General features: G+C 38.6%; 1 protein-coding gene across 4 annotated transcripts in view; it reads right to left on the bottom strand.

Moving 5' to 3' along the window:
• slc44a1b (solute carrier family 44 member 1b) overlaps positions 1 to 14,143 on the bottom strand; it is a 34,523-nt gene that overhangs the window by 7,097 nt on the left and 13,283 nt on the right. For 2 of the 4 annotated variants that reach the window (XM_058408076.1, XM_058408078.1), the window contains exons 5-16: positions 11,302 to 11,395; positions 10,990 to 11,159; positions 8,544 to 8,633; positions 8,142 to 8,308; positions 7,343 to 7,529; positions 6,168 to 6,336; positions 4,990 to 5,146; positions 3,525 to 3,608; positions 2,153 to 2,290; positions 1,785 to 2,021; positions 1,078 to 1,185; positions 280 to 328 (exon numbers count right to left, since the gene is read on the bottom strand). In XM_058408076.1, the coding sequence (XP_058264059.1) occupies positions 296 to 328; positions 1,078 to 1,185; positions 1,785 to 2,021; positions 2,153 to 2,290; positions 3,525 to 3,608; positions 4,990 to 5,146; positions 6,168 to 6,336; positions 7,343 to 7,529; positions 8,142 to 8,308; positions 8,544 to 8,633; positions 10,990 to 11,159; positions 11,302 to 11,395 (1,634 nt within the window). In that variant the 3' untranslated portion in view covers positions 280 to 295. Of the gene's footprint in view, positions 1 to 279; positions 329 to 579; positions 1,186 to 1,784; positions 2,022 to 2,152; positions 2,291 to 3,524; positions 3,609 to 4,989; positions 5,147 to 6,167; positions 6,337 to 7,342; positions 7,530 to 8,141; positions 8,309 to 8,543; positions 8,634 to 10,989; positions 11,160 to 11,301; positions 11,396 to 14,143 lie in introns of those variants that run through there. The other 2 variants (XM_058408077.1, XM_058408075.1) reach the window with 2 other exon arrangements.

Here is a 14,143-nt window from a genome sequence, read left to right as displayed (position 1 = left end):
AACAGTGATTACATTTTTATTACAAACAACAGGAATAAAAATACCTGTTAGAAAAACAACTTGCATGAATAGACTCACAATGCCACGAACGAGTGCACAAAAAGGAGAAACAAATACAGATGCGGGCATGAATGTTAGAGACAAATGAGAGGACATGCTGGGACAAGCAACAGCGGACTGCAGGACTGTCTTGAGACGTTAGTGGTCTAAAAAAACACCAAAGGACTCGTTTGTAATCCTCCACTTGAATATTACTTATAGAAATACTAGCATTCTCACCCATGACTAGAGAAGCTTAACGCCACCAACCAATCCTGAATGCAGATTTCTGAAAAATCCAAACAAATCCAAATAAAACAAAACATCCCCAAAAAGTGTATCTTAATTCAATAGCAAATAATGTTAAACCAAAAGGCAGTGCAGTTAATGACAGCATCCACAAGGCTGGAACATGACTCAGAGCCAGCATTTTGGTGGCGAGTGTGTACGCTGCCTAAGCTTGTAAACCCACCCAACTCCCTCCCTTCATCCCTCCCTCCCTCCCTTCCTCCACCCTCCTGCTGACTGCGGCTCATTTTCCAGCCTGCCAGTTCCATCCCCTGCATGGTCGAGCTCAAAAACCTCTCCTCCAAAAGCAACATGGTGACAGTAAAGCCACAGAGAGAAAATATTATTTGCAACAAGGGCACTTTGGGTACAAGACAGCCAGCAATTAAAAAAAAAAAACACAGGCAAGAAGAACAACGGCAAAATAAATAGTCCATGCACAGAAAAACAGAGTCTGTTAGTGAAGAATGTAGAAAGGATTGAAGGACAAATAAAGATAGTAATAGCGAAAGGGAGTGTTAGTCAGCATGTGGCCATGCTGGGTGTGTTCTGAAGCAGTGTGAGCAGCATGAAGAGTGTGAGAGTAGGTAAACACACACAAACGAAGATGATGAAGTCTTGACTGAAGCATATGACGAGCATGTACTCAGACAGCACCCAGTCCACCAAAACACACATCAGCAGGTAGTAGAGCAGGAACTCCTGCAAGACCTCCCACTCACAGCCTGCCGGTGGCACAGTCACACTCACCATGGCCTTCATCTCAGTCAGCCCCGAATCCTGACGAGAGCGAGATCGCTTGCTGCTCCGTCCCCGTTCTGCCGGCGCCACTGACCTCCGGCTGTTCTCCACAAACTCCTGCAAAAGGACAGATAGCTGGAAGTGTCACATATGGGATAATTAACAAAATAACACAAACAATTAACTTATTAAATGGATTAATAAAAATAACAAGAATCGTAATGAACTTCTTTAACCCACATCTTAATGTCATCTTATTAAGTGGCTGAAAGATCCTAAATATCTGTATTTGAATTTGTACCAGAAGTATGTCTTTGGATTTCTTCGTATTTTTTCCCTTGGAAACACATTTCATTCACATTTTTGGGATTTGTTACATTCCAGAAGTGTCAGAAAGGTTACCCTGGACATGATAGCCGAATGTACTACAAAGCTAGGACACAGGACTGCTGTTAAAATGTGGTCTTGTAAGTGGCATTTCATTATATGACTTTCTGTGTGGATTTTCTTACACAATGAAAACCAAAATACACAATTAACTTACAAATTAATATTTAAAAGATTTATTTATATTAATAAAATATTTGGCAACCCCAGCAGAGATACTCTGTATGAACGGTGCATGGTTTGATTTTGGAGCTCAGTAAAATAAAGTGTTACGGTCGGGCTGCTGGAAATAACCAATGATGATAATAGAATTCCGCTGCAAGACTCACCATAAGGGCTTTGTCCATAAAGAACTCCTTGCCAGGTGTGCCGTCGTTGTATTTGGTGTCGATGGCGAAGCAGAGAAACAGCACGTCCACCACGATCTCGAAGATGGACAGGAAGCAGTGGGCCACCAGAAAGGCGAACAGGCACACGATGATGAGTGGCAGCACCCACTCCGTGTAGTCCCTCTGATAGTTCAGAGCCAACACTCCCGCAAAAGCTGTACATGTCATGATCAGGACCTGCAAACAAACACACACCATTTATTTATTATAGAATAATCAACCTTCTTGCATTAATAAATTAGGTTAATAAATTATAATGCAAAACTCTCTGGTTATATTCAGGTCAGTTTCAATATGAGGTTGTTTACCTTGCCAAGGAAAAGCACAAAGTCTCCTATGGTGTTGATGGCTGCAACCCTCAGAGCGTTTTCCACCAGGATCACAAATGCATCACGTGCCGACGTACAGAAACTGGTGCCGTTGATGGCCGTCGCTGCGTACGCATTCTGAACACAAGTTGGACAGAGAGAGCACGAAAAAACTAGCCTTAAACTCAAAACAAGACAATCATCCAGAATCTTCAGCATTACATTTATAGCATTTGGCAGACTTCCTTATCCTGTACAGCTTACATTTATCTCATTTATGCAACTGGGCAGAGGAGGGTAACGGCCTGGCTCAAGGGCAGCAGCAGATCTGAACTCATAACCTTTTGCTCAATAGTACAACATCCTTACCACTGAGCTACTTCCAGAATGCGGCTGCTCATTTTATTGAAAACAACTAATAGGCATTAATATTTTAAGATCAACAAAAACAGTTACATAAAGCAATTCAATCAATTTTGGTTTTTTTTAGTTTAGTAACTGGTATGGAAGAATGTGTAGAACATGTGGTTCTGCACTGATATTGACATAACTGGTCTGAATTAAAATAAATAAAAATAAATTAATTAATTAATTAAATTAAAAAAAAATCAAAAACATGGCATAAAAGTACACTTGTCAAAGAACGTTGCACAAATTTGTGCATTTGAGTGCCATAAGAGATGGTTCAAGATGTGGGATGAACTTGTGAACTTGATTTTGGAACATTAGGTGAAGGACTAAATTCAGTTCAATTTTATTTGTAAGTGCTTTTAACAATGGACAGTGTCACAAAGCAGATGTACAGAAACATAAATTTAGGATAGCTCAATTTTAAACATATCCCTCATGGACAATTCAGAGGTCATGGTGGTGAGGAAAGAGTCCCTGAGATGATGGAAGAAATCTTGCAAGGAACCAGACTAAAAAAATAGACCCACCCTCATCTGAGTGACACCAGAGAATGGAATTATAAATTCTGTGTGTACTATATGGTCAAAAAGTGAACGTGTGTACTATATGGTCAAGAATTCTAGTTTTTAACACGAAGTCTGTTTTCTTGAGGTTATCAGCTGTTCACTGATGGAGTCCTGAGGGCAAAATTGTTCGCATCCATTATCATCAAGTCTAAACCCATCTCCACGGTGTCTAAGACAAAATTATTCCTCCACAATCTCAAACCTGTCAAGGTCTATTGTTTATATGAATAATAATAAAAAATAATGATAAAAGACTTATAATGTTATTTTTTTTAAGAATATATCTCAGCTGTCCATCCAAGCCTAAGAGTGTAAGAGTAATTCGTCCAAAACACACATTCCTTACTGAACAAACACTACCCATGATGTGACAGGTAAATAATACATCACAGTACCTGATTTAGATAATTGAGGCACTTCTCCAGACACCACAGGCAACAAATACACGCTTTCAGCATACAGCGTGCACATGCATTCTCCTGGAGAGGAAAAACACAATGAGTACAAATCAAAGCATTCAGCTCACATTTCCTTTCTCTAAATGCTAAATATTCACTTATGTCGGCATATGTTGCTCTATATCATTCCGTATATCTGGGGCATATTCTGAGTTCAGTTACAGATGCATAGTGAGGATTTATAAAATTGTACTTATAAATCAACAGTAACCACAGATTTAAGCATTATTTAGACTATTGCACACACACTAGGTAAAGTATGAGTCAAAAAGATGTTCCTGACTCTAACCTTAAACTTTTTAAATTTATTTTTTAGCTTGAGTGTGGAGCAGAATTATGTCCAACACCACTGTCTGACATGTTGATGCAACCACAATATGTTGTGCTGAAATATTTTGTTTTGGGCTGGAAACACACTCTTAACATATGGAATACCTTTCAAGGACATTGTTAAAAAAAATGTATTAAATACATTCATAATTACAATTACAACACTTAAAAATACTAATAAATTATAAGTATAAAGTTGTAATTAATGATTACAATATTATGAATTAATAACAATTCACTATTAGTTTTAAGAAGTTGAATTGTTAAATAAAAGTATTGTCCTTTTAAAGTTTACTGAAAGGATTTTTGTCACACTGAAGCTCAAACCTTTTGCAGATAAATCTGGAAATTAAAGTGAGCTGTAAGCACAGCAGATGAGAGCTCGTAGAGCATATAATAAGAACAAAAATATTGCCATTAATTTATTATTCGGACAACTAAAACAGTGTAATGAAATAGATTACGTCTTATGCACACGTTACCATTTCATCACCTTGATTCAGTGTCTCATAGCTTCATTCCATGGGTGCACAATTATAAGCCATAATAAATGTGATCACAGGTAACAGATTCATGGTAACTAGCGCTATTCACGCAGCAATATACTGACAATACACTAGGCTACTATTAGATCTTCTCATTCTAATATCATTACATTATTTTTCATTTTCATATTTTTAAAGATAGACAATATTAAAAAAAAAAAAACATCCCGGATGCTTCTACTAAAGAAAATTCTGGCAACCTCAGAAGAGTGAACTGCTCGGAGGTCATTTTAATAAACTGAATGGGCAGCTCTGTAGCACCACATTGAATACAAAAGACATTGCCTGCTAAAACACTGACTATTTTTAGCTTGATGTCTCTAAATGTGGCCCCATAAATAAACAAGATTTAAAAAACTGCCTTATTTTACAAGTTAATGAGAAAAGCATTTGGATGTAAAAGGCATGTTGCACAATCCACAAAAAAAAACACTTCAACTGTACATTCTACAAGATCCACAGAGTCTAGCTGTATAATTTGGTATTATTAGAGAATATACTGTGAGTGCAGGCTGCTGTGGACTGACCTTTCCTTTGAGCTGATTACGGATGTAGATGAGGATGAGGCGCGGGATCTTGACCAGGGTGATAATGAAAGAGCCCTTGGCCACAGTGCCCAGGTGGTAACGGATCAAACGAAACACAGATGACAGGATGGGCGTCAAAGGGAGCTTGTTCTTGTCCCTACAAAGAGTTAGTGAATTGCAGATTAATTTATTCAGGTTACTAAATCCATGCATCTATTGTCTTCTTCTCTCACTGCAGAAGGTAGTTTGATTTTATACTGAACCATGAAACAAGTGTTTGGAATCTAAGAGGAGCAAAACAAAAGCAAAGAAACTGAACATAATCCATCAAGCTTCAGCTGCCTGCAAAAGCTGGTTTGAATCTTAAGATTTTACAAAGAAGCTACAAAACAAAATGGCATATTTTTAACCAGAATTTACAATAAAACTCTAATTCTGAGTCAATATTTTTAACTCTTCTCACTGTGTGATTTATTAGCACCTGAATAGTTTGCTCTTATTTGTTAATGATAAATAATTCAATTGTGTTTATTTAAAAAACTGGCTTAAGTAGCGTCTTTGCATGTGCTGATATTATGAGTGTAGGGCTTTAGAACCAGGTTATAAGAAATAGAACAGGATATTTAAAGCTTTGCTTGAAGTGAGGATAAAACCAATATGCAAAGCAGGTTAGAAAATACCACTGTGCAGGAAAGTTTCAAATGTCATATCCCCAGAAGTGCCGCTGTGCCCACGGCAGTGCAGGCATGTAAATGACCAAGAAAATATCAACTAGGCAAGAGCAAGGGAAAAAAATGTCTCATGCGCAATCAAAATGAACAGCAAAGTTGTGCTGCAGCTGTAGACCTTCTAACCCCATCGAAAAGTAATGCATAGTTCTGTGAAAGGAAGCGGAGGTAAAAACACAGCAAACAGTAAAACACATTTTTGCATTTTCGATATAGTCCTTTTACAAACTTAATAAGCATAATTTATATACAAGACTGCAGCAAATTATACAATTTGAAGCAGTTTAACAGAGTTTTACATTACGTCTTATACATTTACCTACACTCAGTTGCAGAAGTATGATTTAAAAACATTGCTTATTTTGTGTGATAAAATTCTAGCTCCTATGTAAAATGCGTGATGTTTGACAGGTCTGTGCAGATACAGAGCTCTAAATGATACCAACAGACCTGGTAAAGTAGTATGTGACCACAGCTCCAGCCACGGTCATCTGCTGACAGGCCAGGATGAACTCACTTATCCAGATGAGACCCACAGCATGGTACCAGGTGAGGTACTGCAGCGGGCCGCTCAGTCGAAACTCAGCCAGACCTGTCTGCTCGTTCTTCTGTGGGTTTCCTGTGATTGGGCAGAGATATGTGAAAATATGAACAACAGAAATCTTGTAAATCCTGCTAGAGGGTTAAGCTTCTCAGTCCCTCCAGGATTTAGCAATTTTGTGATCGCACAATTGACTGAGAAAAACTCTGAGACATTCAGGTTGCATTTTTCAAAATGATTAAATTTTCCGCAGATTTGAGTCAAGTCACGTCATCATAACACGCATTCAACTAAAGCCCTCTTGGATTCATATGCATCAAACATGAGTACAGCTATCATGGAAATGAATTAGATATGTGTGTATTCACTGAAAGGAGTTTGAAAGAAAAATCCTGTGCTTAAATTTCACTAATCCAAGTAGCTAAAAAGCCCAACAAAAAAAGCATTTTTGGCTACAGCTTCACTTGTCAAACAACACATCTGCATTCCCGAAAATAATGTTGTACTGCAGTTAGAACTTGTAATAAGGGAGAGCTGTGATCATTTCCAACAATTCTGTGACCCAAATTCAGAATCAAATGCCCTGTGGAAATATCAAAACTTTAAATGTCAAATAAGCGCTTTAGTTATCCACAAAAAGACTGCAATCATCAGGATTTATAAAGGTTAACAAATGTTGTCTCCGCCTCGGGCGAGTTTGGGCTAGTGTGTGTGCTGCGTAATTAAATTTCTTTGGCAGTCAAAATAACCTAGAATATAGAATGACATCTTCTATGGTCTAACAGCAGCTGGTGATGAAGTCAAGCTCAGCAGCCTGTCTGCCACTGTAATGACATTTCAGCTGATGTGTAATTGTCATACAAATGACTGCAATGGTTTAATCGGTTTTCTATTGATTTTATGCCACTCTTTAATAGCTGTGTAATAATCCACAGCAAATCGGTTTGCTGAGATATAGATACACACACACACACACACAAACACATATGATCTGAGCTCAGATATCAGCCAGGATCTCAGGTCTATCAGGTAATCCTGAGGATATTTAATCCTGAGGATATTTAGTGTTGGCAGGATTATTCACCAGTGGTTCCGAGGAAGAGGAGTACTAGGATCCAGTAGACCCAGAAGAGGAAGAGGGCGAGAAAGGTGCAGAAAGGCTGCAGCACCAGCAGCGGCAGGTGAATAAACACCTTCCCGGCCACGTGGAACAGAGCGATGGTCAGAGCCACTCGCTTCCTCATGAACAGCATCAGCAACAGCAAGATCACCTAAAAAAAAAAGCAATGCTGTGAGCAGAGGGATGCGGAGAGGGCATTAATGGCTAAATATTAAAGTCAGGAAAAGATTTGCCACTAAGATTTTTAAACTGCTTTGCTGTTTGATGCCTGCACAGATTGTTTCAGGAGCACAGCTCTGTTTCTTTTTCTCTTTGTCTTTCTCCCTTTCGCTCCATCTGTCAGTCTCACTCACTCACTCTTTTCCTGCCTCTCCCTGTCTCTCTGTCTCTGCTTGTCTGTCTCTCTTTCTCGCTCTATTTCCTTCTCTTGTGCACTCTCTAAATTTCTCTCTCTTTCACTTTCTATATCTGTTTCTCCCACTTTCTGTATGCCTCTCACTTACTGTCTCAGTTTTTTTTGTCTTTTTCTCTTACTCTGCCTGTCTCTCATCACTCTCTGTATCTCCCTCTCTTTCTCACTTTCTTCCTGTTTCTCTCTTTCTTTCTTCCTACTTCTCACTCTGCTGTCTCTCCCTGTCTCTATTTCCCTCTCTCATGTCCATTTGTCTTTCTCTCCCTGTATGCTTCTTACTCTCTCCCAACTTCTCTCTCTCTCTGTCTCACTCTCTCTCTCTCTCTCTCTTTCTCTCTCTCTCTGACTTACCGTGAACACAGTTGCTGAGGTGGCATAGACCAGCAGTCCTTGCACGTGGTCTTTGGAAGCCACAGTCTCTTCGTTTGTTTCTTTTACTTCCTTTAAATCTGTAGTCACAGTCTCGTTCATCGTCAGCCTGTGGTCTATATATAACCACCACAGAAAGCTGGTGCCTCCTACAAACACACAGCCCACCTTCATATTTTCACACATAAGCTCCCGAAATATCAGACCAGGTCTACAAGACCTCCCACAGATATTAAGAAATACCCATAGCTGATTTCAACAGACTAGAATTTGACAAGAAAACAAGCAATGCTACAAGAGTACATGTTCCCAAACATATACCTTCCAGCTGGGAAGAGTTCCAATCGGAAAATATAGGGTAAATAGAAAAAAATGCAAACTTGCCTAGTGAGCCCAGCACCACAAGAACAGTGAGAATCCACACCAGGACTGCAGAGATGTAGCGAATAATCACCATCAGGATCATGGAGAGCACTGGAAGCAGGCACATCCCACACACATGCATGTTAGAGTGAGAGAGAGAAAGAGAGATATTCATAGAAACACCACAAATCAAGCTTACACTACACCTTAGCTGGAGACAAATAATCACATCCCTCATTTAAACATCAAAAACTGAACTGTTGGTTCATTACTTCCGAAATATGTCATTATTATACATAAACATAGAAGATATGCCAAATCCATTAGCATATCAAAGTGTGACATGTGGCAGCCTGGGAAATTTTCTTTCTTTTATAATTAATCCTAAACACTATAGGCTTTCCTGAACTGACTCTCTGCATGTATCTGAACAGCAAGTAAAGGTAGCGTTAAAGGTGACAAAGGAGAAAACCAAAGATTTAAGGTTGCATTCCTATTGTGGTACAGGAGACATTTTTACAGCCAGGTTCCGATTACAAACTGAACTGATTAGGCTTAAAATTAGGCATATACCCATTTCACTAAGGCAGCTAACTATCCAAAAATGCTCAAGGCTTTACATTTATTTACTCTGTGAGAGCAAGTATCCTTAGCAAGCAAGCTTTTAGACATCTTTAATCAGACACACTGTATTTTTACATACTGTGTGTTAAACTGACTCCTTACTCAGTGTAACCTTTACAGAAAGATGGCCAAGAAAACATTTCCACATCACTTTATATATCACGAATATATTTGTTTTCTTAACCCTACACTGGTGTTCTGTTCTGCCAGTGGGAATGAAATCAACTTATTAGACATTATAAACAAATGAATTATTTTATCGCTGGAAATCTGGTATACAATTAGTCGTTGGCTTTCAGTGTGAGATGTCTACCTCATTTGGGATAACCTTACACAGAATTTTAAAGGTTGAAGATAACAACTTTAGATTTTACATTGGGGTGTCTCAGAGAGCAGAAATGGGGAGAGAGCAGCACTGGTCTGCTTTTTAGAGGCGGGAGAGTACAGGAGAACCCATTGCAAGCCCACAAGCAGAACACAAGAGATTGTAACCATAGCTCACAACCAAACCATGAACCCTGGAGCTATGAGGTGTTAAAAGTAAGTAGGGTTTCTTGAGATTTCCCATGGGCTTCCCCTGTATCCTCCCACCTTCTAAAAACATGCTGATAGACCTTTTTTTTTCTTTAACATTTTTTTTATTTTTTGTTATAGTAATTTCTTTTCAGTTCACTGACCTATTTGTGCTTCCATATGCAGAGTTTAGTTCATTTGAATCTAACTCTGCTGTGTTTACCCCCTTGGTGCAGTTCTTTTGGGCAGGTGCAAACACAGCAATCACACGCAGGTGTGGACCAAAACAATTACTCTAAGAACACTTGCCTTTTCAGTTGTTTCTGTAGCTACAGTTTCATCTTGTGGTCTATATATAACTACCACGGTGCTTCCTACAAACACACAGCACACCACTTCCAAGCCGATTCTAGCTCTGCATGATTGTACCGAGAAAGAGATTTGACCCTGAATCAACTCAACTGCAGGCAACATTTTTTTTAGACACGAGCTGCTACACTAACCGACAACGGACAACCTGTGCCAAAAAAAAACTGAGCCGAAGTGCTGCAAATGCAGTAAATGATATCTGTTAGAAAAAAGAAAATAAATGCTGGATATAGTATATTAAGTTCTTTATATTATTATCATTGTTGTTGTTATTGTTATTATGCACCAATAGCATGTGCTCTGTTCACAAATAATTTCAGTCAGTTCTACTTTTACTCCTACTGTTTACCTTTTTCCTGTCACTAAATGTCCAATCAGTAAATGAAAATGTAATTACTTGTGTTATTATTGCATTTTTAAGGTTATTATTTGTGTCAAATACAATTGATTCATCCCGTCATTTGCAATTGAAAAGCAAAAGTAACTGTAATTTACTTGTGTGTTCAGTGTTGATAAATCAGTGTGGACACTTAAAAAATAGCTTCACCAGGATTTCTCTGGATAGTTAAAGGTATAAAGATTTTACTAGCTAAAGAGATTTTATTAGGAATCCTTAATGAGGGAAAGGTTTCTACACAGAAGTGTTCAAGAAGCCTTAAAGGTGCTAGAGTGTGTTATTACCCTACTGTCATGTTTATATATTTTAAAAAGTCACAGAAAAGACAAATATATGACATATATGATTAATTGTGACAGATGTTCATTACTGTGACTTGCGTGATTATTTTACAAACATATCACATAGACTTTTCCCTTTCTGCTGCATTACAATTTAACCTTCATGTTATAAGTAAGTTTGTAACATGCTGTATGATGTTGTTAGGCTGTGTTGCTTAGTCTTGATCCTGTGTATCCCATTCACTGTTTCTGTTTAACTCAGATAGTCAAAGAATGCAGTTACCCAGCGCTAGCAAGCAAAGCCCCGCAATGATCTCTTTACTAGCCACCACCCCAGCGATCAGCCTGTGGAGTATGGTGTTATCACTGACGAACGTCACCACTGCCTCTGCAAACTTAGAATAGCAGGAAATGTCCACGGGCGTGCAGCGGTTAAACACCGGCAGAGCTTTACTGCAGAGAGGGAGAGCGAGAGAGAGAGAGAGAGATAGAGAGAGAGACAGAGAGAGAGAGAGAGAGAGAGGGGAAAGCAAAACGCAGTGTAAGCAAGGGAGAAATCTGTGTGCTGTTAGACTACGAGCTTGAGAGGGCTTACCTCTGTGGAACTGGAAGTTTAGGACATTTTTCAAAGCGCTCCGGAAGGCTTGGGTACCTATGGGCAGCCATATCATAGATGCAGAGCTCTGAGCCTGAAAACAGAAAAGGAAAGCTCTTAAGGAAGGTTATAAAGTCTGTGAAATCAAGTGCAGAAGGAACCTAACATCAATTAGGATTGAAACAGAATTGAATTGAAAGTTAGTTTCTGGGAGAGATGATAAATCAGGCACCAGGATGCCAGGATCCGTTACGAGGGATCATTTAAGATGTAACTAGATGACTATAGTGGCTGTGAGCAACCGTTCAAGGACATGAGTGATTGTATGACGCTCTACACTATAATGACCTTGGAAGTCTCATCCAGCAAACAGTCCTCAAACTCATTTCTGTGATTTAGAGAAAGTTACAGCTCTGCTAGAGTCATTAAGCAGCGTGATCTGGGCTTGTGCAGCAAATGGCCTTGTAGAAACAGAAACAATATTTAAAAGTGTGCTTGAGGTAATAAGGGTTTTTCTGTCCATTAGAATGTTTTATTTCTCAGTAATCTTATTGCTGGCTTTTAGCTGAACGTCATAACAGCAGCTATGGTGAGATTTTCATTTAAAATAAATAAATAAATAAATAATTGTGACACTGCCAGAACTGTGTTTTACTCTGTATACATGAAAAAAATTTTTTTGCCATACATAAATCCCATCGGTGTATTCTTACATTCACACATACAGCGACTCAGCAACAAAGTTTATTTATTTTCAATAAGAGCTGGCGATTTCTGGTGACATGACTGACAGCGACTGCTGGTGACTAAATGTGGGCGTGTCCAGTGATGCAAGAAAGTTGAGAAAAGTTTAACTTGGAGCAACTACCAGCGCGAGAAGACAGTAGAGCGCACGTGATCTGTGACAAAGAGCGCACACTGCTTCTCTTTCATCTTATATATGAATATGATGCATATACTGTATACACTGCTGAATTTTATACCCAAAGCCAAATCTCCCCCCAGAATACTTCATTTCAACGTCAAGAAAACTGATTTGGAGTGCTAGTTGTGCCACCCACTGATAACGCTGTTACTATGGAAACCAGTAGTAGGAACACCTACTGGCGACTTGCAGTGATGAACTCGCTGTATGTGTGAATGTAGCATAATGCCTGCTTTACAGGACTTTAGCAGGTCTCTACACTCCTCCCTCTCATAACTACAGTCTTTTCCTAATGGTTTTCATTGCAGTTGCTGAAAGGATTCAACAAGGTCGCTAAATAATATCCTGAAAAACGATAACAGAATGATCTGGCACTGGAAAGAGTTAAAAGGCAAAATAAAATGCTGATTTTATGCGGATTTGATTACTGATGCAGATGAGCAGAATGACATGCACACAGAAACAAACATATTCATTATATCTCTCTTGGTGCCAGTAGGCATGTGTCAGACAGTAGAGTGGACACAACACCAAAGCACTGGACTGTAAACAACAGACTCCCTGCAGGACAGAGAGACAATAGAGTCTTTGTCTTCAGCAACACACTTCTGTGTGAGTGTGTGTGTGGTGCGCATGTGTGTATGCACAAGCTTTAGGTCCAGGGTTTGCATGTGTGTGTGTTAAAGAGCTTGTGAATGGAGATACAGTGTGAAGAAAGACAGCATGTTTGGGTCACCAGTACGCTCATGAGACAAGCCTTTGTCTGAACAGGGAATGAATTGATGCTCGACGACTTCATTGCCATGACATCATGGTGGCATCTGTGATGACAAACTGCTTTACTGTCCTTGTCCAGTAACTAGATGTAAACTGTTCTCCAGAAAACAACCTATTTATTGTCCTTAACTGAACATGTTCTTCTTAAGTGTTCATCTTTTAGCGTATCGACATCTGCAGTCATGAAAAGCTGATCAACAATATATGAAATTCAAAAGTACATTTTTATTATTATTATTATTATTATTATTATTATTATTATTATTTATTATTTAGTTACTGAAAATAAAACATAAAGCCAACCTTCATTTCATTCATCGTTAAAAAATAGTAGATGATAAATAGTGTTAAAAATATTATAATGTTTTTTTAAGGGCAAATCTTTCTTTGTACATCAGATCTATCTCTCTATTAGCATATGCGCTGTAAAAAAAATCAAGTTTCCATAATGTTGGAAAAAGATTTATCAGATTTTTTTCAAATAAAAGTGTCAGGGTTATGCTGAATCTGCGCTTGACCACATTTCCTATCAGCTCCTGTATATCACATGACCTGGTCACTTGTCTCACTAGCACCTTCAGCTGTTCAGTGTTTCCCCTAATCAGCACCCCTACTTAAGCTCAAGTTCCTGTACGCCTCATTGTCATGCTATTGTTTTTGACTTGCTCATTGTTTGTATGCTTTGCTGTTTGTTTTCACCATTTTGCTGTTCTTTTTACACCTTCCACAATAAAAGTCTGCACCTGCATCCATCACCACTATAAATACCTGGCAGATCTGTTGCAGGTCTTCAGAGCAGGTGCTACAGACAGAAATGTGTATTCAGATAGAGTTTAAAATGATCCGTATCAATCACTATCATTAACAGAATCACGGTTTTTGACCAATATTTTTGCGATTCTTCTGTTACCTGGTCAACAAATACAGTAACACTGTTTTTTCTGGTTGGAAAAAAGTCAGAAAAAAGTTTTTTTTTTCTGCAAAACAAACCACTCCAACGCTACATGAACACTACTTCAACAAAAATCAATAGTGGAATTTATTTTTGTATAAATAAATTTATCACATTTTGTGTTGTTTGACAGTCTCCCACACCTACCCCCACATGCTATGTGCAAGCAAAATCTGTGTTCTTGTTTT

The sequence above is a fragment of the Hemibagrus wyckioides genome, linkage group LG14 (assembly GCF_019097595.1).
Source record: "Hemibagrus wyckioides isolate EC202008001 linkage group LG14, SWU_Hwy_1.0, whole genome shotgun sequence".
Classification (NCBI taxonomy): Eukaryota; Metazoa; Chordata; class Actinopteri; order Siluriformes; family Bagridae; genus Hemibagrus; species Hemibagrus wyckioides.
This window is presented reverse-complemented; position numbering and strand designations above follow the sequence as displayed.